The 13,390-nt window shown below is 37.7% G+C and overlaps 1 protein-coding gene across 1 annotated transcript; it reads right to left on the reverse strand.

The window, feature by feature from the left end:
• Positions 1 to 5,668: 5,668 nt before the first annotated feature.
• On the reverse strand, positions 5,669 to 8,123 carry LOC135638068 (uncharacterized). The gene is made up of 7 exons (XM_065151017.1): positions 7,897 to 8,123; positions 7,745 to 7,816; positions 6,990 to 7,054; positions 6,560 to 6,707; positions 6,301 to 6,381; positions 6,087 to 6,194; positions 5,669 to 5,986 (listed from the first exon to the last, which is right to left on the reverse strand). The coding sequence occupies exons 1-7, from the start codon at positions 8,077 to 8,079 to the stop codon at positions 5,921 to 5,923; spliced, it is 723 nt and encodes a 240-aa protein (XP_065007089.1). The 5' UTR covers positions 8,080 to 8,123; the 3' UTR covers positions 5,669 to 5,920.
• Between the last annotated feature and the right edge of the window lie 5,267 nt (positions 8,124 to 13,390).

Below are 13,390 nucleotides of genomic sequence, written 5' to 3' on the forward strand. Positions count from 1 at the left end.
TTTAGTTAGCTTTTGACATGATTTGCTACTCATTAGCTTCATATTATCTTATTTGTATTAAATTAATGATGTTTAATTTTATTTTATATTTAATTAGGCACTATAAGGATAAATCTCTTACTTTTAGTGCCTGGGAGTTTGTAGACAAACACAACTTGTTAATTGTGTGATTAGTGCCATTCTATCTAATTTAGGATTATTTTATCAATTATAATTATATAGAGCCCAATTATGATTATTTTGTCAATTATAAACCTAATTTGGGGTAACTAGGTATAAACACAGCTTATAATTACTTGTTAGTGTAAATTCGTTACTTTTAGACCCAATTAGGGTCCTTACTCAATGATACTGCATTAAAGAAAATAAAATTTTCTCTTTACTTTTCCATATGATATATATTTTTATTTTACTGTTAACTTTTGTGCTCCTGATAAACCTCCCTATGATAGTGCCTTGAAATCTCGATCTTATCCTTGAATGAAGGGGTAGAATCATTCCTTAGACAACGTAAACAGGATGATCTATGGTTTCCATCTCAGTTCACTAGGATGGCTCATGATTAGTCATCTTGCTTTACAATTAGGTCCAGATTCTGGTCGCCGGAAAGCATGAATAGAAGCATTCCAGCAGAAAGATCAAGTCTCGTTTGCAGTAGCGAACCGATGCAACAGTTTTTGTCAACTCTTTGCTCAACTGTTCTTCGACACCAGCTGTTCTACAGAACTTGGTGGTATAAGAAAGAACTCGGACATGTCTTGATGAACCCTATACTGTTTCATGTTCTTGAATTTGACTTTGATGAATCTAACAAAAGAGATCATCACAAAGATCTCTTGTTGCCAGTTTCTCTGCAACTCAGCCCATTTTCTCCGGATAAATTGATGAACACAAATCGATACCGAAATTATTAGTCCAACAAATCCTGCTTTGATGCATCGAATAGAGTGAAATTAAGCAACTCTGGTTGCACCCGACCCGACCCGGCCCGGCCCTGTTCAAACCATGCGTCGCCATGTCAGATAGATGACGTGTGACGATTGCATTGGTTCTCATGACTCCAAACGTTGTTTTCCTCTTCTCCTACACTTTTCAACCTGCTCGCTCGTCACCTGTCGCACCTGCCGTTGATCGTGCTCTCTCGTCGCACCTGTCGTCTGCCGCTCGCCCACCTCATCTGCTCGTCCATCGCTCGCCCGTCACACCTGCTCAAACCGATGAGCTCCTGGCGGACTAAAAGAGAAAGTATGTCTAAACGTGTCTTTAAATCATGTCATCGTCTCCTAAATCCTCGGCATTGCAATGATTGTGGGATTTCATTGAGAACAAGTCCACAGTCTTCTTGCATGGGGGCGGTGCACTCCTTGCAGTGTGGCTGTCTTCCATCGTCGTCGGTGCTGTCAACTCGGTTCCTCTGGTAGATGCCACATTGGTGTTGTTTTGAAACCCTCGAAACCCTCAGGGATCCCGCAGGAGGAGCGGTTCAGGGAAACGAAGTCCTCGCCTGCTGAGGATCCTCCCCTTGCCCTGCCGAAGCTCGGCCTCATCCTCCCTGCTGCCGCGCGTTCTGTCTCCCCTTCTTCCACCTCGTCTTCTTTCATTACCGGATCAAGCCCGACTTGCGGCGATCGATCGTCATCAACGCCGCCATGAGCTTCGACGCCTTCGTCGCTGCAGATTTCTTTAACATTGCTGCAGCCGCAGCAATCTGTAGCAGCTGCAGCAGCTGCAGTCTTCAGCAGCAGTCTTCGCTGCCGCAGCAATCTTCGCTGAAGCAACAATCTCCGCTGGAACAACAATTTCGCTGCAGCGGCAGTCTTCTTCCAAAAATAATAATAATAATAATAATAATAAAATAAAAAAACTTTATTAATAACTTTAGCTTTAATACATTAACATATCCCTCTCCTATTTATAGGATTAGGAAAGAAAATTTTTCTCAACAGAATATAGGATTTCTCTTAATAGAATAAAAAGATTTTCTCATATAGTTGGAGAAATCTTATAAATATGATATATTTGATAGAAGATAAGATTTTCAAGGAAATTTCTATATTCTGTTGAGGGAAATCCTCTATTCTGTTGAGGAAAATTCTCTCTCCTTATCCCTATAAATAGGAGAGGGACTAATGTATTCAAGCTTCTGTAGCACTTATTCTCTTCAAATTATCCAAAGGTGGCAACTAGCATCTTGGCGAGCACAACTTTCTAATCTTCTATTTGGCTATGATCTCCTAGGTTACATTGATGGTTCTCTCCAGTGTCCACCTGAAATGATCAACATCCCAGGTGAACCCAGCCCTGTGCCAAATCCAGCCCACAAACTATAGTTACGTCAAGATCGCCTCATCCTCCAAGCTATTCAAGCTTCCGTTGCTGGATCCATTGCCCCGCTGATATCTCCAGTGTCCACCTGAAATGATCAACATCCCAGGTGAACCCAGCCCTGTGCCAAATCCAGCCCACAAACTATGGTTACGTCAAGATCGCCTCATCCTCCAAGCTATTCAAGCTTCCGTTGCTGGATCCATTGCCCCGCTGATATCCTCATGTATGACTGCTATAGAAGCATGGTGCAAGTTACAAACAACTTTGGCAAATCGCTCGCGTAGTTGCATGCTCGAACTTCTCTCCAATCTGATGAAAACGAAACAAGAGGGAAGTACTATTGCTGATTATCTACAACATATCAAAATTATCATCGATGATTTAACTTTGATAGGTCATTCTCTCAGTGATGAAGAAGTCCTAATCCATACCCTCAATGGCATAGGAGGCGAGTACAAAGAACTGACAGCACCACTTCGGACATGTGACTCACCAATATCATTCGAAGAACTTTATGATAAGTTGATCGATTATGAGATATACTTGAAGCGTGATGATAGGTTGCCCGGACCACCTATTACAGCTCAGGTCAATAAAAAATCCAAGAGGAAGAGCAACCAAAGCACGTCAACAACGATTTGGCTAGGTTGCCTCCCCCTTATCCATATCAAGGTGGTAACTTTCATAATCTTCAGCCGTCGCGTCCTGACTTCACAAGCCACCAACGAGTCGTTTGCCAACTATGTGATAAAGTCGAACACTCTACGAAAGTCTATCGATCTCGCCCCAGACTCCCTACTCCATCACAGTGGCCTCAGGCGAATTTCATGACTACTCCAACTCTTACCTAACCTAATTGGATTGTGGACTCGGGCGCCTCTCATCACATCACCTCTGATCTTCAAAACTTGTCCATCCACAACAACTATGATGGAAATGAAGATATCATCATCGGTGACAGTAAAAGAATTCCTATTACTCATTCTGGTTCCTCAACGCTTAGTTCACTTACCATAATTTTTACACTTGATGATGTTCTGTGTGCACCTAACATTAAAAGAAACCTCATTTCTGTTTCTCAATTCTGTAAACAAAATAATACCTCAATTGAATTCTTTCCTAACTTTTTTCTTGTCAAGGATTTGAGCACGGGGGCATCCTTGGTCCAGGGCCAAAACAAAGACAATATTTATGAGTGGCCATCCGCTTCGCAAATTACCCTTCCTACTGCTCACTCTTTAATCGCAACTCCGGTTGATATATGGCATCGTCGTCTTGATCATCCCTCCCCTTTTATCCAGCAAAAATTACTTTCTTGTTATTCTCTTCCTAACTTGAAAATCAATAGCACTGTCAATCATTACGATGTTTGTCTTCGCAATAAAAGTTATAAACTGTCTTTTGGGACAATCTCAATTTCTTGTTCTGATACTATGAAAATAATAGAAGATAAAAGGAAGAAGTGAAGAAGCTTTATTGAAGTAACTTTAGCTTTAATAGAGAAATTTGGAGAAATCTTATCTTCTACCGGTATTCTGTTACACGATAGAAGGTTGACGAGTATCAGATCCAGTTTCTTTTATCGTATGAACTTCGTCATAAGTTCCTTATACGGAACTTGGGATGTTTGGTGATAATTATATATTCTTAGATGTAGTGTTCTGAGAAACCTTTTATACCTGTGGAGAATATTGACCATATCACCTGTGATCATACAGAATTCCTAATGTTATTCTCCATGTATAAGTTAATGGTCAATCTTAATTCATGTTAACCAAACGCTTTTGAAAAGAGTTGATGAGACCGCCTTAAAAACAATATGGATGTCACTGGTAGTATATTAGTTTCTTGATTTTGTGTAGATTAGTTTTCTAATTTGGAAAAGATAATTTTTTAATTGTGTAATTTAGTTTACCCATTTGCGTAAATGTATGTATCTCTATGATTTTTGTAATCTTTTGAAATCCAGTAAATAAGAATAATAAAGGTAGAGTGAGATATCCTATCGGGCCGGATCGAATGATGATAGAAAGATTAGCACTAAATAAAATTGCCATGACCAGCTCTACCATTTGTACACGCTGGAATTAGTCCTTTCATGGTAGTTTATTCACTTTGTAAGCATACCACCCTGTTGATGTTGTTTTTGCTTTCTTAATGACAAACACACAATGTAATTTCTTGGTTTATTGTGTATTGGTTTATTGGCATGGGAGAGCACACTGCTCTACCTTGTGATTGACATTAAGATTGAAATAAAATTTAAGACAATTTACAATATTACAGCTTTTCTTTGGCAAAGACTTTCTTTGGTATTTTGGTTTGCTAATGCTTGATCATATGTTTTCTCCAATTCTTCCCATGCATTCCAATGTTGGAATTTAGGCTCCTTCCTCTTTTTTTGTTTTCTAATTTGTTGTTGCTTATCCTAAATATTGTTGTCTCAACTCCATAAACCCCATTTTCAGTTCTAAGCAAGGTTCGTAATATCGTACCGTACTGGTGTTTCGACCTGGACTCGGTATCGATACGGTACGGTATACCGAGCGATACACCCAGGTATACCGAGCGGTTTACTCAGGTGTGCCGAGTTCTATAGTTCTACTATAGTGCTACAGTGCACTCGGACCGATAACAGGCGGTCCGCATACCAACAACCTATCGGATCGGTACGTACCGTCCGTATCGGACGATACAGTTCGGTACTGCAAACCATGTTCTAAGAATATTGAAGTTGAGACTATGGTAACATTTGCTCTTGAATTCTATTAGCTATTGACTCATGATTGAGCTTCCATGTGGATCAAAGTAAGGTGGTGAAGGTGAGATCACTAAGCATTTGTACATACATGTGGGACTCAAATTGAGATAAACATCACCAACTTAATACTTATATCTATAAAAGCGATTGGAAGAATCTCCTTGGTAAATTCTTAGTGTTAGGAGGCCTTTTCCAGTGCTCCATCCATCCACTGCATTACATACCTTTTTACTAGTGAACTGTCATTATGGCTAGAGACTTTGATATGGATCCACAATCCATTGAGATGACTTAACCATTTTGGCAGGCTGAGTCAGATTCATATCGAGTGCTTGACTCGGTTTCATGTGTGGTGCCGTAGCCGAATGACAAGCAAACCGGTTCTTCACCATTGCAACATCTGTAGACTTCCAGCAGAAGTGTCTACTGTTGCAGAAGCTAATGGTGACATTTCTTTTGATGTTCTGCAATTTGTTACCAATTGATTCGAATTCTATGATTATCTTTTTATTTGAGAAATGATCTCAATTCAGCAGTCGGGTTCGTATCAAAGCATCACAGAGCTTCAAGATGGAGACCTTCAAGTAAATGACCTTTTGTTGTAAGGTAGAATGGAAGGTACAGCTTTGAAGACCATGTGGTCGGTCTTTCATTTGGAGCACATATATACAAATGGACAGAGCTTCTCTCTCTCTCTCTCTCTCTCTCTCTCTCTCCCTTGTAATGGTTTGGTGAAATAAAGAAAGAAGGGTATCAGAATGAACAAGAAAAGAGATAAATAAGTGAAGAATAAATATGTGGTTTCAGACTAAACATCATAAACAGTCATTATCATGATCTGATTGGGTGGTGTTCGATCTCATCCTCTTCCTCCAATCCACCAGAATTAATTCTTCTCTGTTCAAAATCAAATACCATTTTCCAAGAACAAAACTCATTTAGTTAATAAACAGATGTAAAATGACATGCTAAGTATAAGGTATTGGAAATGGCTTACATGGAGCTGCTCGATCTGATACTGCCGCTGTGCCAGCTGAACTGCCGATATGAACTGCATTACTAAATAGAAGGGAAGTATAATTCCACTAGCTCTTAGCAGAAACACCTGCACGAAATTTTCACTCACATTAACATGTAAACTATGTCGAATCGAAGTTAAATGCACAGCTTAGCTATAGTATTAGTGATCATGAACCAAAATTAGTACTCACCGTAGCAATGCTGAATGGAAATTGATCAGCTCCGACTGTTGTCACTGTGATGAAATGCCTGATCAGCAACATAATTGTAAACTGCATGCATAAATTTTACACACAACGGATAAGGATCAGATGCTATGAGCTGAAATCATATTCATGAGAAGCTAAACTTTCAATCTTCTGTTTCGGTTCGATACGTGAGACATTATGGATGAGGATCAACTTCTAGACCGTAAGGCATCTTTTCTTTTATCGAATTAAGATCACTTACCACGATAGCCACATATCGACAGCACGAGACACTTCTACTTGATGCGGCAGAGCACTCTGGATAGTTTGCGCCTGCTGCATCATCACTTGCAGTGACGAATCCTTGGTTTTCAGGATCATAATTTGGTCTGGGGATCTCCAAGCTTCCTCTGGCACAGTCGCAGATTGTTAGTATCGGATTTTGAATCTTGTATTGCTAACAATGAAGAAACTATGAGATTGAAATGGAGTAATCTTTTATGTTTGGTCCCACCATATCCATGACTTGGACTAGAAAAATCAAATGTATGATTGAGCTTTGTTGTATAATTGAGCTGACACTCTCCATTCCAGGGAAGAGTTCAAATTCTTGGGCCTACCGATATAATGTTGTGGATAATGTGGTTTTAGTATCTAAGATTAATTAGCTTAGGGTAAGAAGTTTAAGTTACCTGATGGTCACTGCCACATCCAGTTTTGCCTTCTTCTCAGGAAAGGTATAGCCTGGTTCAAATATCTGTGAGGGAATTCACAAGAAGTTTGATTGAGAGAGGAAAGGGTTTGAGAATTTGGAAGTTTTGCAAGTCAAGTTACATGAAACTTCATCTCAAAGACAAGTCTGGATGGATAACTTTGAGGAATTGAAAGTCTGTGAACTAAAACTTCCTCTTAAGTAGTGCTTCAACACAAGGGAGTTAAATAAGATGGGGAAGATCACATAAAACTTCAAACTTCAGCAATCATATAAAAGATAAGCTATGAAAAGCATTAGAATATCTTTTTCTTCAGCAAATTCTTAGAATAGAGAATTCAGTAATTTTTAAGTCAGAAAAAAGATGACTTGCTTTACATATACTTCAGCAATCATATAAATGAAAAGGATTAGAATATCTTTTTCTTCAGCAAATTCTTAAGAATAGAGCTATCAGCAATTTTGAAGTCAGCAAAAAGATATAACCTGTGAGACATATGGGAATTTTTAGGTTTCAGAAACAAAGTTACAGAAGCATTAAGGCTGTCTAAACCAATTAGAAACTTTTAAGACAGAACAAACTGAGAAACAAAATAAAAATCTCAAAAGGGCTTAATGCACAGTGAGATTACAAGGGATAAAGAGAGAAAGAAGGTCCTTAAAACCAGTCTTAAGTACTTGATTATATGTTTGTTTTCTTTTAATTCGTGTTCTCTTCTTGAATGTTTCTCTAACCTGAAGGCAAATTTCACAAACGTTGCTTCCCTTCTCATCACACCACCTCTGAATGCATTCTCTGTGAGCAAACTGGAACAGGGAAACACCAATTCAGCATCATAACCAGACAAACGAACAACAAAGATCAAAGCCATTCAGAAATCGATTACCTTCAGCGTCCCAGAACAAGCGCAAGGGGATTCCATGCTCGTGGAGCTCTCTTCCTCCTCTTCATGGCAAATTCTGCACAGGCTTGTGGAAGCAAAAGGAGGAAAAGATGAAGAAGAAGATGACGATATAGCCCACCCATCATCTATGACCAATCTAGTTTCCTGTCTGTCTCCAATTTCCATCTCTCTATCTCTCTTCCAATCCCCCCCCCCCTCTCTCTCTCTCTCTCTCTTAAATAAGCAAGGTATAATGGACACGGGATGCCATGCCAGCGTCAGGAAATGGCGAGCGTGTCCATAAAGGCGTTGCGAGAATAGTTGGACCAACTAAGAAGACACGGTTTCTCCTCTGTAGGCAGCTTTGTTGAGTCTACGTGGTGGCATGGCAGTTTGACCTTTGAAACTTTGACCTTGACAGCAAATCTACAACAAAACCTGTCCTTAGATTGTTCAGCTCTATAAGCCTAAATGGTTGCATTCTTATTCTTATTTTCTATCCAAAAGAAAATTAGTATTACTTAAACAGCCGATTACAAAGAAAACTGACCAATTAAGTGATTAACAGCACCATATCTCTCCCTAAAAATGACATGGATTTTATTGGGTGTGCATGATTCTAGAGGTGAAGAGACATCTGGGGTACCACTGTTTGATGTCATGGAATGGAAAACAACATGCTTGGATTCATGTGGATGCTGAGACACGAAAGATTTGGAGATAAGAAACTCGAGATTAAACCAAATAAATTGCTTTTGTTTTTCTTTTGCATACTGTCATCAATTTTAAATGGGATGAAAAGAAATTTTTTTACTGATGCTACAGTCATCAAAATTTCCCAATGGTCTCACACATCTCAATATAACATCACCCAAATTGACTTCCTAAAAGTTTTGTTTTGTATGTGACATTATTTCTAAAAGATTATGTTTTTATCATTCCAATTTTATCGAAAGTGACCTCTTACATATTGATTTCTGCATGATATACTTTTTTTTTTTTTTAAATCATGCAACTAACTTAATTTTGAGAATTATTTTCTAACTCTACCCACAAAAATTGATTTACCTTTAGAGTCCACAAATCAAATTTCATCCAAATTGGCCTCTTACATATTGAATTCTAGGTGAAGATTTTTCACCCTTTTTGTGTCAAATAGAAGATCTATAAAATTATCAATTTCTGTCTAAATCAAATAGAAAATTGATTTTGCAAAAAGATACTTTGTGGAAAAAACAGGAATGCTATTTGGGAAAAAGTGAAACCCAAGAACTATTTTTGGCAACTCATCCTTTCTCTTATATTATCTTATATTTTGTTGATTTTTTTATCAAATTCTACACTTTAACAAACATGAGCAGTGTCTGATTTCTGGCAGAAAATACTATCAGCCAGACCTTTGAAGACAGTACAGCTTCCAATCACTCGAACTGCTGTTGGTAGTGACACCATTAAAGCTCTTGGCTGTAATGGCACAGCCCTAATTCTGCATGAAAGGGTAATTAGCATCTGGGAGAAGCTGTAAAATAATTCCACAAGGCCAGCAAGAAGCATGAATGGAAGCCAACCAAACACAGTAGTTGGAAGCTGACAAAGCATTTGTAATTTATTAAGGTAGATCTTCGTTTAACATTGGCATCACTGTGTAATCCACTGCACTTTATTTTATTATTATTTTCTTCTATTGAGGCTAATGTACAGATATCTTTTACAATAAATTTGTCCAACATTTCTTTGTCATGTTCAAGGCCTGCAAGAACTCAACAAGCGTTCCTTTAGTATGCTCAACCTCTCTGTTTGGTATTGATGGATTCCAATTCTCATTGGAAAAATATGGTGGCAAGTCCAGAAAAATTAGGAGAAGTTCTCATGCGATAGTGAGACACAATGAATGCAGAATGTGCATGCATGTGCATTTCCTCTGCTGGCAGAATGTGAAATGTAGGTCTCTGAAAGCTACAAGTGAAGGAAGGGCATGAAAGGAATCAAACAGCTCTTCGATGACTCACCTTCTTATCTTTTGTTGTGGCTCTTCATGCTTATCTTCTTTGTTGGCCTGATCAGCTTCCTATGGTGATGGGAGTGAAGGAATGAAAAATGTGGGCCTTGCTTTAGAGTTTTATTAAGCTTATGACAAACAAAGTGTGAGAACAAAGTACGACGAATGGTACAAAAAAGTTAAACAGTGGATTCCAAATGATGTGCATCATGTTAGCTTGTCATGCCCCACAATGCATGTTGAGCTGTTTCTTTTTGTTCAGTGCTTATCAAATACCTATTGCAGGTTTTGATCTCTCTTGCTAGGTTAAAAGTAAACTCAGAAATATGTTAGTTATCATCAAAGTAACTGAGAATTTGTTGATCTTTTTGCTCTTCATCTCTAGTAAATGGATGAGGCACACCATTTTTGCCTCTTATTCTCATAATTATTTAAACTTTATTAACACTTTATCATCATTTTTACCTCTTATTTTTATAATTATTTAAATTTCATTAACACTTAATTAAAATAAGCACCTGTACATCTCGACTTAAGTAGGGAGATGAAGATGTCCTCCACAATAACTCATATCGATTATTTTCAATCATACTTTGGAATCTTATGGGAGGTCAAACCTAAATAGGAGGGAATCAACCCGAGGCTTCTCCTCGGGTGATTTAGGAAGTTTCAGAGTTAATTTGGATCCTATTTTGATAAGTCATATATGTTGGATGAATTTTTTCAAAAAAGCCAAAGATAAGGGAGAGAACCAAATCAAGTGATGGAGAAGAAACTCAATAGGATTCGGAATGATGCAACACTACATGTGGAGATCGACGCTAGAGAGATTCCACTAGCATACAAGAAGTGATAAACTAGATTATATGATAAGTTCTTAGGTAAGATGTTTTATCTGAAATTTCTTAAATTGGTTCTCCCCCGGGGGTTACCGATTGATTGTTTTATAGTGGACATAGTCGAAGGATTATTTTTTACTTTTAATTTCACTATGTGGAAACAATAAATCACATCTTCCTGTAACGTCAACCTTTCACATTAGTCTCATGGAAACCCTTTTTATAGTTTCAATTGCAACACTTCTATTACAACTATTATAACCTAACTTTTTAATCCATATATTATCTAAAATTAGTAAGTTTTTGAAATTAGATCGAGTGATGCTAACCTGATTCAAGGGCAAGTTTTGCCTAAATGTGTATTCTATTACATTTTAGCACTCTAATGTTATAAGGTATTTGGATTCAAGTGGGGGAAAAACATAAATTTTCTAATCTATTCCTTATGAGATCTTGCCTAGCATTTATTTTAAGTATGAAAAGATAGGAAACAAGACATCAAGTTGTGAAAGTGCTTTGGCACTAACCATTACACAACTAGCTCCGGGTGATGATGATATGCTTTACAGGTCATGGGTAGGAGTGCAGAGGAGGCCTAAGCCTAGGTACACAAAAGCTGACGTGGTTGGTCAAGCTAAGGGGAAAGAATCAATGTGGATGGGAGAGGACTTGAATCAAATCATGGAGGCTAATGTGTTAGGAGTGACCAATCTGGTGCATCATTGGAATGGAATTAGATCCTGACTTGCTCCTAAGCAATGGTCCAAGATTCATCATTTGAGTTCTTTTTCTCAAGAAGAGGGGTTACTATAAACGATGGTGATCCAATAGTAGTTGGGATAGTGTCGAGGTGATAAAGTCCCACTTAAGTTATACCAAAGGGTCAGACTAAGGAGGGATGATTTCCTAGAAGAATAGAGGGAAAAATCCATCCATCTCCTTGGGATAAGAGAGCAATGAGAATTATGAAGTAGGATCAGGTTTCATGTGTACTCCATTCTCCACTCTAGTCTTATTCCGGAAAAGGATCAATAGAGGCTAAGGGAGAGGATAACCCTAATAGGTTTATACCTCTATTTAACTAATCCCTTCGCGATGCTTCGATCTATAAGAGATGATGAGTTGTAGGTCAAAGGTGGAACTGGGTGATGCTCCTTTTGTCTTCAAATCTAGCTAGCATAGGGGATTATTGGAGAATATATCTAAGGTACAGAAGAGGGCCAAAGACATCTTCTATGATGGGCTAGTGGACAAACTAGCAAGAGCTTTTCAAGAAGCCATAGTCATGGGAGAGACATAAGTTGATTACTTCATTTTAAAAGAGGTTAAGCCAGAATGGACCAAGAGGGAGGAAGACGAAAGACCCAAAGCTACGTGAGAAGATGTCTAAGAATGTCTTAAAACTTTCTTAAACAATATTCGACACCACAATAAGAAAAAAAGAAATGATCTTAGAAGAAGTTCGGATGAGACCACGAGAGATGGAAATGAAATCTATTATATGCTTCTTATAAATTATCCATCATAAAATTATATGGGATGAGAAAACAGAGTAGCGGTGAACACTTATTCTCCCTGATGAGAAGACTTAAGTTAACTATGATTATTTTGTTGAAGACTCACATGCAAGCTGAAGGATGTAAAAATCTCTAAAGAAGCTAGATCCAATATTCTCAGCCCAAGCAGATTGATGATGTACAAGCTAAGTTCCTTCTTAATACACTTACCTTGGAGGAAATTTTAAATACTTTATAGCAAATCAGGAAAGAGAAAAGTTTCAGATTAGATGGATTTAATGTCAAATTATATTTGGCATTGTAGGACACTATCAAACATTCTATCTCTTGGGGAAGGACCTACTTAGTCTTCATTCCTAAGAAAGGTGATAGTTCTAAGATGGAAGAATTTAGGCCAATTGCCATATGTAAAATCCTATATAGAATTCTTTCCAAAATGCATGCTAATAGGATAAAACCCCTCCTTTCTGAGTTAATTAATCATACCCAATCGGCCTTTGTTTCAGATAAGAACATCCATGATAGTATTTTAATTTCTAATGAATTGATACATATGATTTTTAAATCCCAGACCCCGTTGGCTTTGCTTAAGAAGGACATCTCTAAAGCCTATAATTAAATAATTTAGTTGGTCATAACTTCAATTTTTACTAGAATAAACTTTGCAAAACTTTTTGTTAATTGGATTTATGTGGTTTAAAAGTCAATATGGTATTAGATAAGGGGACCATATGTCTCTTATTTATTTATATTTATTGGACGAATCCTTAGTAACCTATTTAAAGAGACTATGAACAACTTTCTCTACTATAAATATTCATAGAGTTACAATATCTCATCTTATGTTTGCCGATGACTTGCTGGTTGCTTTTGAGAATAATACAAAATCTTATCGATCTCTTAAGGATATTTTTGATGCATATAGTAAATTAACTAATATACATATCAACATAGATAAATAAGAGATATTTTTCTATCCTAGATGCTTCAATCATGAAAAGAATAGGATAGGTCAAACCATGTGGGTGCACGAGGGAAGCTAACCTATTAAGTACCTTGAAGTTTTCATTTTTATTGATTATAAAAGATTAGAGGAGAGACACCAAATGGTGCTAGTTGACAAAGCACTCGATAGAGTTCAA

The sequence above is a fragment of the Musa acuminata genome, chromosome BXJ3-5 (genome assembly GCF_036884655.1).
Source record: "Musa acuminata AAA Group cultivar baxijiao chromosome BXJ3-5, Cavendish_Baxijiao_AAA, whole genome shotgun sequence".
Classification (NCBI taxonomy): domain Eukaryota; kingdom Viridiplantae; phylum Streptophyta; class Magnoliopsida; order Zingiberales; family Musaceae; genus Musa; species Musa acuminata.